An 11,953-nucleotide genomic window follows, 5' to 3' on the forward strand; every position below is an offset into this window, starting at 1 on the left:
TTCACCTTAATGGAAGTCTTTTCAGTAGCATAGGAAAAAAGACATTCATAATCAATGCCTCAATTAAAGATCTGTAGACTTAAAGCCAAAACTGCTTATATTTTACCATCCAATCTTGTAAAATTATGATAGCAAAATTACTTGGAGCTATCGGTGACAGCCTTTCATTATGAATAATCAGTTTGTCACATACAGTAAGAACTGAAGCCTGGGACGATGAAAGGTCAGTCTGTTTCCTGTGAATATTGAATGGTAGAGAGGAACAGTGCTTTCCTTCTGCTAGTTTTTCAACAAATAAGTTAACCATGAGTCTGCTTTTACTCTTTTCGCATTCTTGTTACAGGAAAAGCTTATCTACAAAGTTGTTTTATCATTCTGAGACTTTTTGTACAAATGCATTGATAAGGTTTCTCATCCTGAGAGTATCTTAGTAAGTTCAGAAACTGTACATGTTGATACTTAATTATTAGATAAGACTACATTTTGTCCATCATCTTCATGCTCGACCGACACGCTCAATAACACAAGCAGCAAACCAATATTTCACTATTTAATTGGTAAAAGCATAAATAAACATGCCGAAATGATCTGATGAAATGTATGAACCATGCCACTATAAATGACAATTGCTCCAAGTGTAAACACTTCAAAGTGTAAACATTTGATAGCTTTTTGCTTTTGCTTGAATAAAATCAGAAATGTTTTGTATTTACACAGCAGGCTTAGGTTAAAATAAAATCATGTTTGATATAATTCATCAAATAAAAAGAGACTTCCATGTCCATTTCAAATGAAATTAGCTGAAAAAACAATAGCATGGCATTATAGATCTGCAAAGATTGACAAGTGACTTCATAATGGGCTTAATCAACTGATGTGTTACATTGTCATGGATACTAATAAAAAAAAAAGAAAAAAGAAAACATATAACTACAATTATTAGTGCCTATGAAATACTGCAGTATCAAATGTGCTTATTTGACATTCGGAGTTGATTGAAGTGTTTAATTGTTCTTGATTCCCTCCATTAGATCATCGAGCGCTCCTCTGCTGTGTGCCAAGCAGAAACTATTCAGTGCTTGTTTAAAAAGGAAGCATGGTGTGGAGTGTAAAAACTCACTCCCCGTCTTCTCTTGAACCTGAAGCTCTTCCCACAGTTTATCAGCTTAAAGCCACGTCACTTAGCAACAGCGCCACGATAACGTGCTTGCAACTTTTTGTCCGTTTTGGTATTTTTGCACAAATCTCAAATGAGTCTCTCCTCCTTTGGTAGCTTTAAGGCATCTGGCGCGGCCACGCTGCGAGGGCCAGAACTTTCCTCCGCGCTGGGCCTGTAGGTTCCTTCAGTTTGTCTTTTCTTCTTCACCACAAAGAACAGCCAGCCAAGAACGCCCAGAACTATGGCCAGAACGCCCAGGGTGACTGTCGGGGCCACGATAGCTACAATGTTTGGTCCCTGAATTTGTAAGGAGTTAAAACAGTTAGTTCACAAGTTCACAGATTCCCTTGCCACTTCATAAAAGAAAGCAACAAATGCTTCAGTTGCATTTGCTTTTTGTGCTAACTCTAGTTTTGTTAAAAAATAATCACTTCTTAATTCAACTTTTTGTCCCTGTAGATCAGTTTTTTTCAATTACATTTTGAATTTTGTAAATTATTTCTGCTTAAAAATGTCCTGCAATAGAACAATTAATTAGTTAATACCATTTTCACATGACTTTATCTTGAATTACATTATTTTTTTAGAGAACATTCCAAATCAATTCCACTTACTGTGTTGTTAGTAGGACTGGCAGTCGTAGAAGTGGAATTTCCTGTACAAAAAAAATGCAAATCTAAACGTCACTTTGGTTCCAGTGAAACTGATTATAAAATCATTGTCAGAGATATGTTTTCTGTGCCATACATAAAATTTTTGACTGACCACAGGACACAAATCAAAAACAAACCTCAGAGACTCCCATATTTATTAAACAGCTTGTGATTGGAGGCACAATTTGACCTGTTAGCCCAAAAATTTGCTTTTAGAAGACTATTTTCCAAAGTATACTTAATAAGTTACACATTGTGAATAAACAGCGAAGCAAGCAGTAAAAGTAACAAAGTTAAAAATTTTCAGCTTAGCTTCAATGTTTGTTTTTATTTCGTCGTCCGCTATAGAAGACAACAAGTTTTTGAAAAACAACCACCTGCATTCAGTAGCAGCTTTTTTAGGTACACCTGTTCACAGAGTGTACCTAAAGTGACACAAAATGTCACTGGGTCAAATACGTGGCGTCGTCTCAATGCATCTGGTAATTTAAATGTAATTAAGATGACTCGCTCAAGTTCAAACCGAGCATCACAGAGAGGAAGGAAGAATGTTTCGGATATGGTCGTTGGTGCCAAATGTGCCAGACGTGCTGATCTGAGTATTTCTGGAAACAGTTAATCTGCAAGGACATTCACTCACACCGGTTTCGCAGAGGATGATCCAAAAGAAAGAAAATTTCCAGTGAGCGGAAGGAGAACGGACAGACGCCTTCGAGATAACAGAAAGGCAACAGCAAATCCAGTAACTAATTGCTACAGCAAAGATACGTAGAATACTCTGATTGCCCGAACATGTGAAGAAGGGCTACATCAGCAGAAGACTATTTTAGGTATCATTCCTTTCAGCCAAGAACAATAAATAGAAGATCCAATTCACACAGGCAACTCTGAGTCCTTTATATTATTTTAAAAAATGTCTGTCTTGGTGAATTTCTATACTGCTTCACATGGCGCTGTGGTGACCTCCTCTGTCACTAGATCTCAATTAAACAGAGCACCTCTGGACGTGGAGGAAGGGCTCGTAACATCAAGGATGTGCAGCAGACAAACCTGCAGAAATGTGTGATGCTATTATGTCAGCATGGACCAACTGTGCATGGCATGCTTCCCTTAACCTTGTAGAATCTGTTTTTTTTTGGAAAGAATTAAGGGAGTCAAACGCAGTACTAGCAAGGTAAAATGGCCTGAGTGTCCATATTACGAGATCAGCAGCTCTAATCTCGTAATGTTGATTTAAACATTGGCTAAACATAGTAACAAAATTGGTTTACAAGTCATAACTGAGATGTAACAACCCATTAATTGGATAACAGCCTTAGTTAGGATCAGCAAATTGGCAAAACGCATAATTTTTCCTACATGGAACCTTAACAAGAAGTCCATGTTAGATGATATTTTTCTGACAAATTGGTCTATGTAAAATGAAAACCCAACAAAAATAAAATCAAATTACTAACACCAGTAGTATTACATTACTCCCTACTCTGTTTTATAATTTTGCTTGCGACAGATCAAGACAAAAAAAGCAAACTAAATCTGCAGCTCAGCAAGTTATTTTCTGACCGCTTTCGAGCAACCAGCACCAGATACTCCTCCAGTCAGGCACTGCTTATCAGCTATTTGATCCTTGTCCAGCCATGTAACCGCTCGCTTACCTCATGAAGTTTCATTGTAACTTCTTGACCAGCAGAGCAAATAAGCAGCAAGATGAGAAACATAGGAATGCAGAGTCAACACGCCATGCAGGCTTGAACAATAGAGAGGGGGGGGAACTCAAATTTGCCCAGTTTGCTTGTGTTAGGCATCCTAAGAGTCGTGTGAAGGAGAAAGTCTTGTTTTGAAAACTGAAACCAGCGCCTAAGGTATCCTGAGTCAATCATTCACCAAATGGCAAAGAGTGAGATTTTCAAGGATGAAAGTACAACTTGATAACCACCGAGGGTCAGAGAAGGGACACTGAAAAACAATTCCTCTAAATTTAGGATTAAAGCAGGACTGCTGTCTAAAAGGTGCACCTTTAGACAGCCTTGACTCTTAAAAATACACCTGTCTCTTTAAATGGGATGCTCTTGCCAACACTAACAAGCCTTTACATGTATCCGATTTTGTCTCTGAAGATTTGTTTTTGAAAAGATTTAAAGGTGTGATTGTGTATGCGTGTGTTTGTGTGTGCGTGTGTTTGTGTGCGTGTGTGTGTGTGTGTGTGTGTGTGTGTGTGCGTGTGTTTGTGTGCATGTGTGTGTGTGTGTGTATAGGTGTGGTCGGATGCTTAGCTCATTTGTGTAGGAGTGTGGAGAATGGTAGCTTACTCACCCCATACGGGATTACTGCTCAGCACCAGCAGTAAAACGCTCCCAACCACGGCTTCAGGTAAGGGCAGCACCAATGGACAGGCTGCCATCTCTGCGGGGCAGGCTGGGGTTACTGGGCATCAGCTTGGGTCCATTTCACTGCTTCCACCACTCGCTTGGAGAACTTAACGCCTCCTTTTAACTGCTACAAACACAGTGTTATTATCATTATTATAAAAGAGGAGGTTTATGTTCTTCTGAGTTCACTTAGACACTCTGTATTGTGTGGCTGAGTCAGGCAGCTGATACCACAACTACTGAGTCACATTCATTCTGCTGCTGAATCACCATCAACCTGCTCAGACTGCTTGAAAATAATAATAAAAAACACCCCCTATAAATAGATAATGTGTTGCAATCCGAATATAACTTGAAAACGGAAAAGTCGACTTTCAAATCTTATTCTTATAAGATCTGTTGACTAACTTAAATAAGACAACACCCAGCTACCTGCTTTGATCCGGACGGTCGGGAAAACATCGAACAGGTTGATTCCTCTCGCACGAGCAGCTTCCGCCTCACTTCTGCGTATAGATAATCATCGGGATAAAAGAAAAAGATCCAAAAAAAAAAGAAACGTAAGGTACTGAAATACTCCTAAAATCGATTCAAAGTGTCTTTACCACCGAACTACATCCAAAACTGCTCTTTCAGTAGATATTTTATGCAAAGCAGTTTTGTTTCCCCCTCCTCCCCCCCTACCCCAAAGATTCCCATTGGTCACATGATTCAGTTTCGTGTTACATTACCTGTGCACAGTTATCTACCTGCAGCGGGGCGGACAGATCCTCCTTTGTACCAAAGTCGAAGAAAGGTGCAGTTTAGTGAAGCAGAACAGCTCCTTCCCCATGAAGCCCTTGAGGAAAAGAATAAAACATCTCCAAATCCGTTTAAATTATAAATATGTCTTAAACCAGGTTGTGATGTGAATAAGCCTAGTTTCTGTCACTTGCCCCAAACTGCACAAAGACAATGTGAGTTCAACTGCACTCCCTGTCCTGTCCAGCTCTTACCTAGCAACCTGCTCAAGGAGGTGGCACTAAACAGCGCCTCCATCAGGTTCAACGGTTCCCATCATGAGAGGGGGTATCAGCATTCCTGAGATATTTTAAGGAGGAATTTGGGAGGCCAGCTGGTCCAATGGGCTCTAATCCTCCAGTAATCTCCCCTTCTCAGACTCGGGGTTGGGGTGAAAAGAAAAAGTTGCCTACTTCAAGTCTAATCTCTGCAGATCTGAATTTATTAAGATCATTAAGAGGGCACTGAGGTGTGTTTTGTTTTAAGTAAAACGCTCCTATTAAAAACTATATCAAGTGTATTGATGTGAAATGTTCTCAGTGCATTGGTTTGTGTTTTTACTATGTCCTATTATCAGTAGTTGATAATAGTATAGGTAAAAAAAAGGGGAAGGAAAAAAAGTTAATGTCAATTTTCAGATATGTGTAAGAAGTATAGAGGATGAGCTTTTGTTACATAAAATCATCTTCTTTGTTAATTAAAAGGCTATAGACAAGTGTTTGTCCACAGTATAGCAGCTTAGTTTAAATTAATATGTTCAATTAATATATACAGGCAATGTCTGCAGACTGGAAAACACATTTCTTAGCCTTCTGGATGCTACACACTTTCTTTAAAATGTTATTTTTGCATAACTTTGGCTGTTTTGATCCTTAGGGCATAAAATGTGAGCAAAGTGTTTATTTTGAGAAGAATTTGAAATGTTTACAATTTTTTTTCAACAATTTTACTCGCCTTTTAAACCAACAATAAAATTGTTTTTATTACCATTTTATTTTTAGTTTTACTTTTTGGTCTCTATTCTTTTGGGTCCTAAGGAAAAGGTTTTTTCTAAAAAAATAGATTTAAAAAAAGAGTGACTGAAATATGTTGGTACATTTCTATGAAAAATCTACTCACATTTATATCTCACATGATGAAATTTCTAAAAAAAAATAAATAAATAAATAATAATAATAATAATAATCTATTTAATGACTAATTGTAGGATATTTATAACACCTGTATTTTCTGCAACATGTACTGCTGACATAAATTTTTGGCACACAAAATATGCAATTTTTTTGTCAATCAAAACCTAAACAAGATATTTATGGTGTCTGTTGCGACCGAAAATAAGATTAATTGAAAACAATAAATGTAATTTAAAGTTGTTTGGATGTATATTTTGAATCTATCTTTTATTCGTGCAATGTAGTTAAATCTATTTGAAAAAACTGTCAAAACCAGATTGCACCTTTGCAAATGTACAAAAATGATATATTTTGCTCGTTTTATGCACAGTGATAGATTTTCTTTGTTTGGACTATCAGATAATTTAGAAAGTAAAAAAGTTTACAGCTGATGTTGAGTGTTTGTACCACTAGGGGTCAGTAAAAGCAGTCCGTCTCTGTTTTAAAACAAGCGCGCTACACGTCTTGCACGTACTTACGGCTTGCCATACTCGCGGTGACATCTGGGTAGGACAGTCAAAGCGGCTGGAGGGCGGCAATTTATTGTTAAATACTAAGACACATTACCTAGTTTAACATTGACATTGAGAAGTTAAATATTTTTCGTGTGGTTGAGCCGGTAAACACGGAGGTGTGTCTCGAGTAGCTCTGTTAATAATACTCGGGTGGCAGTGCCGCTGTTAAAGCTCCTCTTGGAAACTGGACGTTTGTTTTTATTAGGCCCGAGTTTAGCGCCCCAGCAACAATGGCAAAGGTGCAAGTGTTGAATGTAGCCGTCTTAGACAACCCGAGTCCTTTTGGAAACCCTTTTCAGTTTGAAATCACCTTTGAATGTATGGAAGACCTTCCTGAAGGTGAGTACCATTGCAGAAAAACCTTCATATAACTGCTTGTGCGACGCTAAAAACAGACTCCTTATAGTGGAGGCTAACGGCTATCGGTTTACTTCGGTTAAAGTTAACAGAGCGAGCTGTACAGAAAGACTTTCAATACAGCTTGACTTAAATATTCCTCGGGATAGACACAGAATATTCGCATAATACGGTTTTGTTTAAATATAACCTTCTCGATTTGACTTTTAGAGAAAAAAGAGAGACGGCAAGTTCAATTTGTGGCAGTTTAAAAGTGTAGCACAAATATAAAATGACAGTTTTTTGCTACGCAAGTAAAATTAAACACTAATGGGCAATTTCAATACTTTTTTCAACACATAATGTGACATTTATAAAATCTAATTAAAGAGGAAAACTAGCTAATTTACAAACTGGAATAAAACCTTAAAATAAAAAGCAACAATGACGTTGCATTTATTGAAATGCCTTTATGATTTAGTTTAAGCATCGAGTTTTATTGAATTCACACCTGTCATCAGGTATAATGAATCTGAGCTACCACTTTGTTTATATTTTTAGGTTTAGAATTATTATATTTGCAAAATGAAGATGATATTTGCAAAATGAAGATGATATGGTACATTTCCCTCTGGGGTGTTCATATTTATGGAAAATTGTATAAATTAAAGCACAATAGTTAACAAACTAATGTTAAGAGAACTGGATCTAAAATGATTTTACTGGTACTTTTAGTGTATTTCTGTTGTGGAAATGCTAAAAAAGCTGCTAAAACCTGCATTTGTTGAAACATTTATATTTGGCAACTTTAGGTCCATAACATTTATAGTCAAAGATAAAAGCCATTCTGAAAGGCCCAAAGAGCCACTTGCAGCCCCAGAGCCACATGTTGCAGATAATTGGAAAGTCATCAACAACCAATGAAAAGATTAAGCTGAATCTGATCAACGATACTGCCAATAGGTTGACTGCAGCACTGAAAAAGCTGCAGGGATTTCTAACAAGTACTGAGTTCTAAATGATGTGACGGTGATATTCTGTATTCTCCAAGGAATACAGAAAGCCTTCTGATGGCGTTATTGAATGTTCTTCAGCATCTCAAAGAATCTCCATGAGGTCTGGTATCTGTGGTGGCCAATCCTTGTGTGGGTGGAAATTCTGCCTCATGCTCCCACAATCAGTCTGTTGATATCATTTTTGGGACTCCTATTGCTGGAATGACTAAATTTGAACAAATGAAACAACCTTAAACTTGCTTCATGTTTACGCATTGTAGTTAACTCCTTTTTAATTTGTAACTATAGTATTTTTATTTTTTTATTTTATAGATCTAGAATGGAAGATCATCTATGTCGGTTCAGCAGAAAGTGAGGAGTATGACCAAATCCTGGACTCTGTTTTGGTTGGGCCTGTGCCTGCTGGGAGACATATGTTTGTTTTTCAGGTATGTTTGTTTTCAGAAAATGTAAAAAAAAAAAAATACTAGAAAGGTTACTGTTTACCTGTAGCTGTGTCTTATGTAACACATACTCCATTTGAAGTTTAAATGCTTTTTTTTTCTTTTTTTTTTCTTTTGTCAGGCTGACGCCCCAAATACTGGTTTGATTCCTGAAAGTGATGCTGTTGGCGTAACCGTAGTTCTAATTACATGCACTTATCGTGGCCAGGAGTTTATTCGTATCGGTTACTATGTGAACAACGAATACACAGACCCAGAGCTTCGTGAAAATCCTCCAAACAAGCCAGACTACACACAGGTCAGACTGGTTGATTTATGGTAACATGGCTTTTGCTAACATAAATGTCTCAATGTTCAATATAAAAAATACACACACACACACATATATATAAATATATATATATATATATAAGAAATTTGAATATTGACTTTACGTGTGACTGGGTAGTAATATTCTTTTTTTGGTTTTAGATAAACATAAAAGGAAATAAGTGAATAGTAAAATTAATAAAGAGGACATATTCACAATTTTATAAGATGGCAAGTGTAAGCTAATATAAGCTGAGTATTTTGCTAAATTAGATGAGAAAAAATAGAATGTAGTTTTCAGATTCGTTTAATTTGTAAAAGGGAAAATAACTATACCAACACAACCCTGTATTTAACAGAAAAAAAACAAACACTGTCACCGTTTAGTAAATTATGCATTAACTGTGATAAACCAAATTTCAGTTTCACTATCCCTACTGATGCTTTCTCTCTGACAAACCTGTAGAGTCAAGAAATCATTTGCAGATATCCCAAAATAGGCAAAAGATCTTAAAAAGCAACACGCCATGCCTGGATCCAAAGACACTCGGTTGAGAAACGACGTCATTTACCTTTGTCCCTCTGGAAAGAGTCACAAAGCCATTTCTAAGAAATTGGGATGCCATTATCTATCTGCCAAAGGTAGCTCCAGAGTGGATGGATGATTTATCTCTGAAGTCACAAAAGCACAGATCAAACATCTAAAGCACTGCAGGTTTCACTTTCCTTCATTAAGGTGAATGTTCATGATTCAGTTATAAGAAGGAAATTGGGCCAAAATGGCACCAAAGAAGAGTTCCAGATTGAAAAACCACTGCTGACCAAACCTCACAAAGGCCACTATAACATTTGCCAAACATCCTAATAAAACTAACCTAGAGTTTAGATATAATACTCCGTGGGTTGACAAGACAAAGATGAAACTTTCTAGAAGATGTGCGTACTGTCACATCTGGTGTAAAAATAACATAATTTCAGAACAAAAAAAAACCATACAGAGAGCCAAACATGTCAAAACATGTTGAATGTATTGTGATGACTTAATTATAGAACCAGGAATTATGGTTTCTACCAGAAAATCCAGAATTTCTGTGCCATCACTTTTTGACCTTAAGCTAAAGCTCATGTGGGCTATGCATCAGGAGAAATGAGCCATAGAAAACCAGCAAGTTCACTTCTCAATATCTGGAAAAAAATAAGCTGAAGGTTGGTTCTATTGGAGCTTAGAAATCCAGATTTGAATATGATGGAATTGCTGTGGATGGTGTGACCTAAAACAGTCTCTTCATGCCTGAAAACCCTCATATGGGGCAGAATTAACCGCATTCTTCAGAACACTAGGGCAAAATTACACTAGAAGGGTATAAAAGCATCAGGATGGTTGGACAGATTTTCTTCTCTTATTATCATTACTATTTGAAAACAGTATTTTGTTTTCATTCAAGTTATTTTTGTCTACCATTAACATTTGTTTGATAATCTAAATCAACTGAATCAATAATGCAAAAACAGAGGAAATCTGATGTGTGAAATCTGTAGAACATAATGATAGATCCATTCTAAGGAATTTTAACCATTTAAAGCCATTTCAGGGTTTGAAGTTTTTCTTTCAGATCAAAAAGTTTATTTAAAAATGCCACAGATAGACATGAGTAATATATTTATTTAAAAGCAAAACACATGTTCTGTGTTTGCCTACATTTTTGTGCTTGCAAATTTAAAATATGAAAAAAACAACAACTTTCACACCATCAAGCACGCTTTCATGGCCCACCAAAGTCCTGTGAATAGCTAATTAGCCGATTCCTCATTATGTAATTTACAGAGATTTTCTGCCATTTTGCAAGCAGTGACTCATTCAGGTATTCGCTTCGGTCGTAAGTTGCTGTGAGATTTGCCGTAATGAGAAAGGATTTTGATTGTAGGTGTCACATTTTTCAGACATCTCACATGTGGAATAAGAGTTCCCTTGGAGGCGCAAAAAAGATGAGTTAAAGCTGCAAAGTGATTACTTAATGTAGTTGCTCATTTCATATTAAAAATGTCTCAAGTCAAAGGTTATAAGATCCAAATTTCCACTAAGCTGTTTTTTATTTGCCTGAAACCACTGTAAGTTTCCAGTATTACTTTTCTACAGTTTTAACTTTAGCTCAGTAGTTAATGGCAGTCACCCTCAAACATTCCAAGACGCCATATTTATTTATACCATAAATCTTACTGTTCTACCATGGTAACTCATTCTGTTTTTTTGTTGTTATTTTTCAGCTCCAGAGAAATATCCTAGCATCAAACCCACGTGTTACAAGATTTCACATAAACTGGGAAGGCTGCGCCGAGAAAATGGAAGACTCTGAAAACATGGATCCTACATCAAACTCCATGCTTCCCCCATCCTGTCTGCCAGGCAAGGTCCCACCGGTGGGCATACTACCAGATAACTCTATGGATTGCTTATAGAGATGCCCAAAAGGTGATGACAGACGCCAAGTTACCTTGTTTTTAAAGGATGCCTATGGACATTCTAGTGTGGGTGAAATGACATTCAGATCTCTCAGCCTTACTGCTTCAGTTTTTCCTGAAACATCCTCAATCATCACTTCTGGTGTTTATTCCTATGAGATTATGAACATCTTAATGGAATCATTGTTTTTTTTAAGGTGCCGTTCTTGTGATTATCAAAAGCTACATTGAAGTGTTAAAAATAAACGGCTATGAAATGATGCAGCTAAACTAAATTTAACTACATGCTGCTCCGACTTGGCCACATTCTTTGGTTAGAGAGTGGATTTGTAACTGTTTTGACATTACAGCACTGAAGTATTTGACATAACCAGCAATATGTATGAAGAAGTTAGGTGATCTAATAATATTTGAGTGAAATTGCACTTAAACTTCTACTTAACTTAATTTTTTTCAGAAAGGCTTTGTAAGAACTGTATCACTTCCTGTTTTGTTTTTCTTTTCTGATTGGAGTTTTGTGTTACAAATAAAAGGTTGTTATAGTTCTCTGCGTGACTGGGGTTCTCATTGTAATTTGGAAGACAGATTAAGTTATTTTATTCATAATATCTTATTTACAGCGAGCAGTTCCCACCGATTTAAGCTGAAGTGCCAGCTGTTTCCCTTTGTATTCTCACAATTTACTAAAAATAGCCCACGTTAACGTCACGCCCAGTCACACATTGGCGGGGTAAACGAGGT

The 11,953-nt window shown here is 36.8% G+C and overlaps 2 protein-coding genes across 7 annotated transcripts; one reads left to right on the forward strand and one right to left on the reverse strand.

The window, feature by feature from the left end:
- Positions 1-536: 536 nt before the first annotated feature.
- crb3a (crumbs homolog 3a) lies at positions 537-5,436 on the reverse strand. Of its 6 annotated transcripts, XM_016660786.1 has the most exons (6): positions 5,177-5,436; positions 4,913-5,019; positions 4,614-4,687; positions 4,126-4,308; positions 1,774-1,814; positions 537-1,462 (listed from the first exon to the last, which is right to left on the reverse strand). In XM_016660786.1, exons 4-6 carry the CDS (start codon positions 4,211-4,213, stop codon positions 1,247-1,249), a joined length of 345 nt encoding a protein of 114 aa, XP_016516272.1. In that variant the 5' UTR covers positions 4,214-4,308; positions 4,614-4,687; positions 4,913-5,019; positions 5,177-5,436; the 3' UTR covers positions 537-1,246. The 6 variants fall into 6 exon arrangements, with proteins under 6 accessions (XP_016516272.1, XP_016516273.1, XP_016516271.1 ...); XM_016660787.1 differs by lacking the exon at positions 5,177-5,436 and having other exon boundaries at positions 4,126-4,305; positions 4,931-5,170; XM_016660785.1 differs by lacking the exon at positions 5,177-5,436 and having other exon boundaries at positions 4,931-5,170.
- Positions 5,437-6,590: 1,154 nt separating this feature from the next.
- LOC103151984 (histone chaperone asf1b-B) lies at positions 6,591-11,760 on the forward strand. The gene is made up of 4 exons (XM_007572280.2): positions 6,591-6,987; positions 8,313-8,428; positions 8,565-8,741; positions 11,018-11,760. Exons 1-4 carry the CDS (start codon positions 6,879-6,881, stop codon positions 11,207-11,209), a joined length of 594 nt encoding a protein of 197 aa, XP_007572342.1. The 5' UTR covers positions 6,591-6,878; the 3' UTR covers positions 11,210-11,760.
- The last annotated feature ends 193 nt before the right edge of the window (positions 11,761-11,953 follow it).

Source organism: Poecilia formosa, unplaced genomic scaffold (genome assembly GCF_000485575.1).
Source record: "Poecilia formosa unplaced genomic scaffold, Poecilia_formosa-5.1.2 Scaffold298, whole genome shotgun sequence".
Taxonomy (NCBI): Eukaryota; Metazoa; Chordata; class Actinopteri; order Cyprinodontiformes; family Poeciliidae; genus Poecilia; species Poecilia formosa.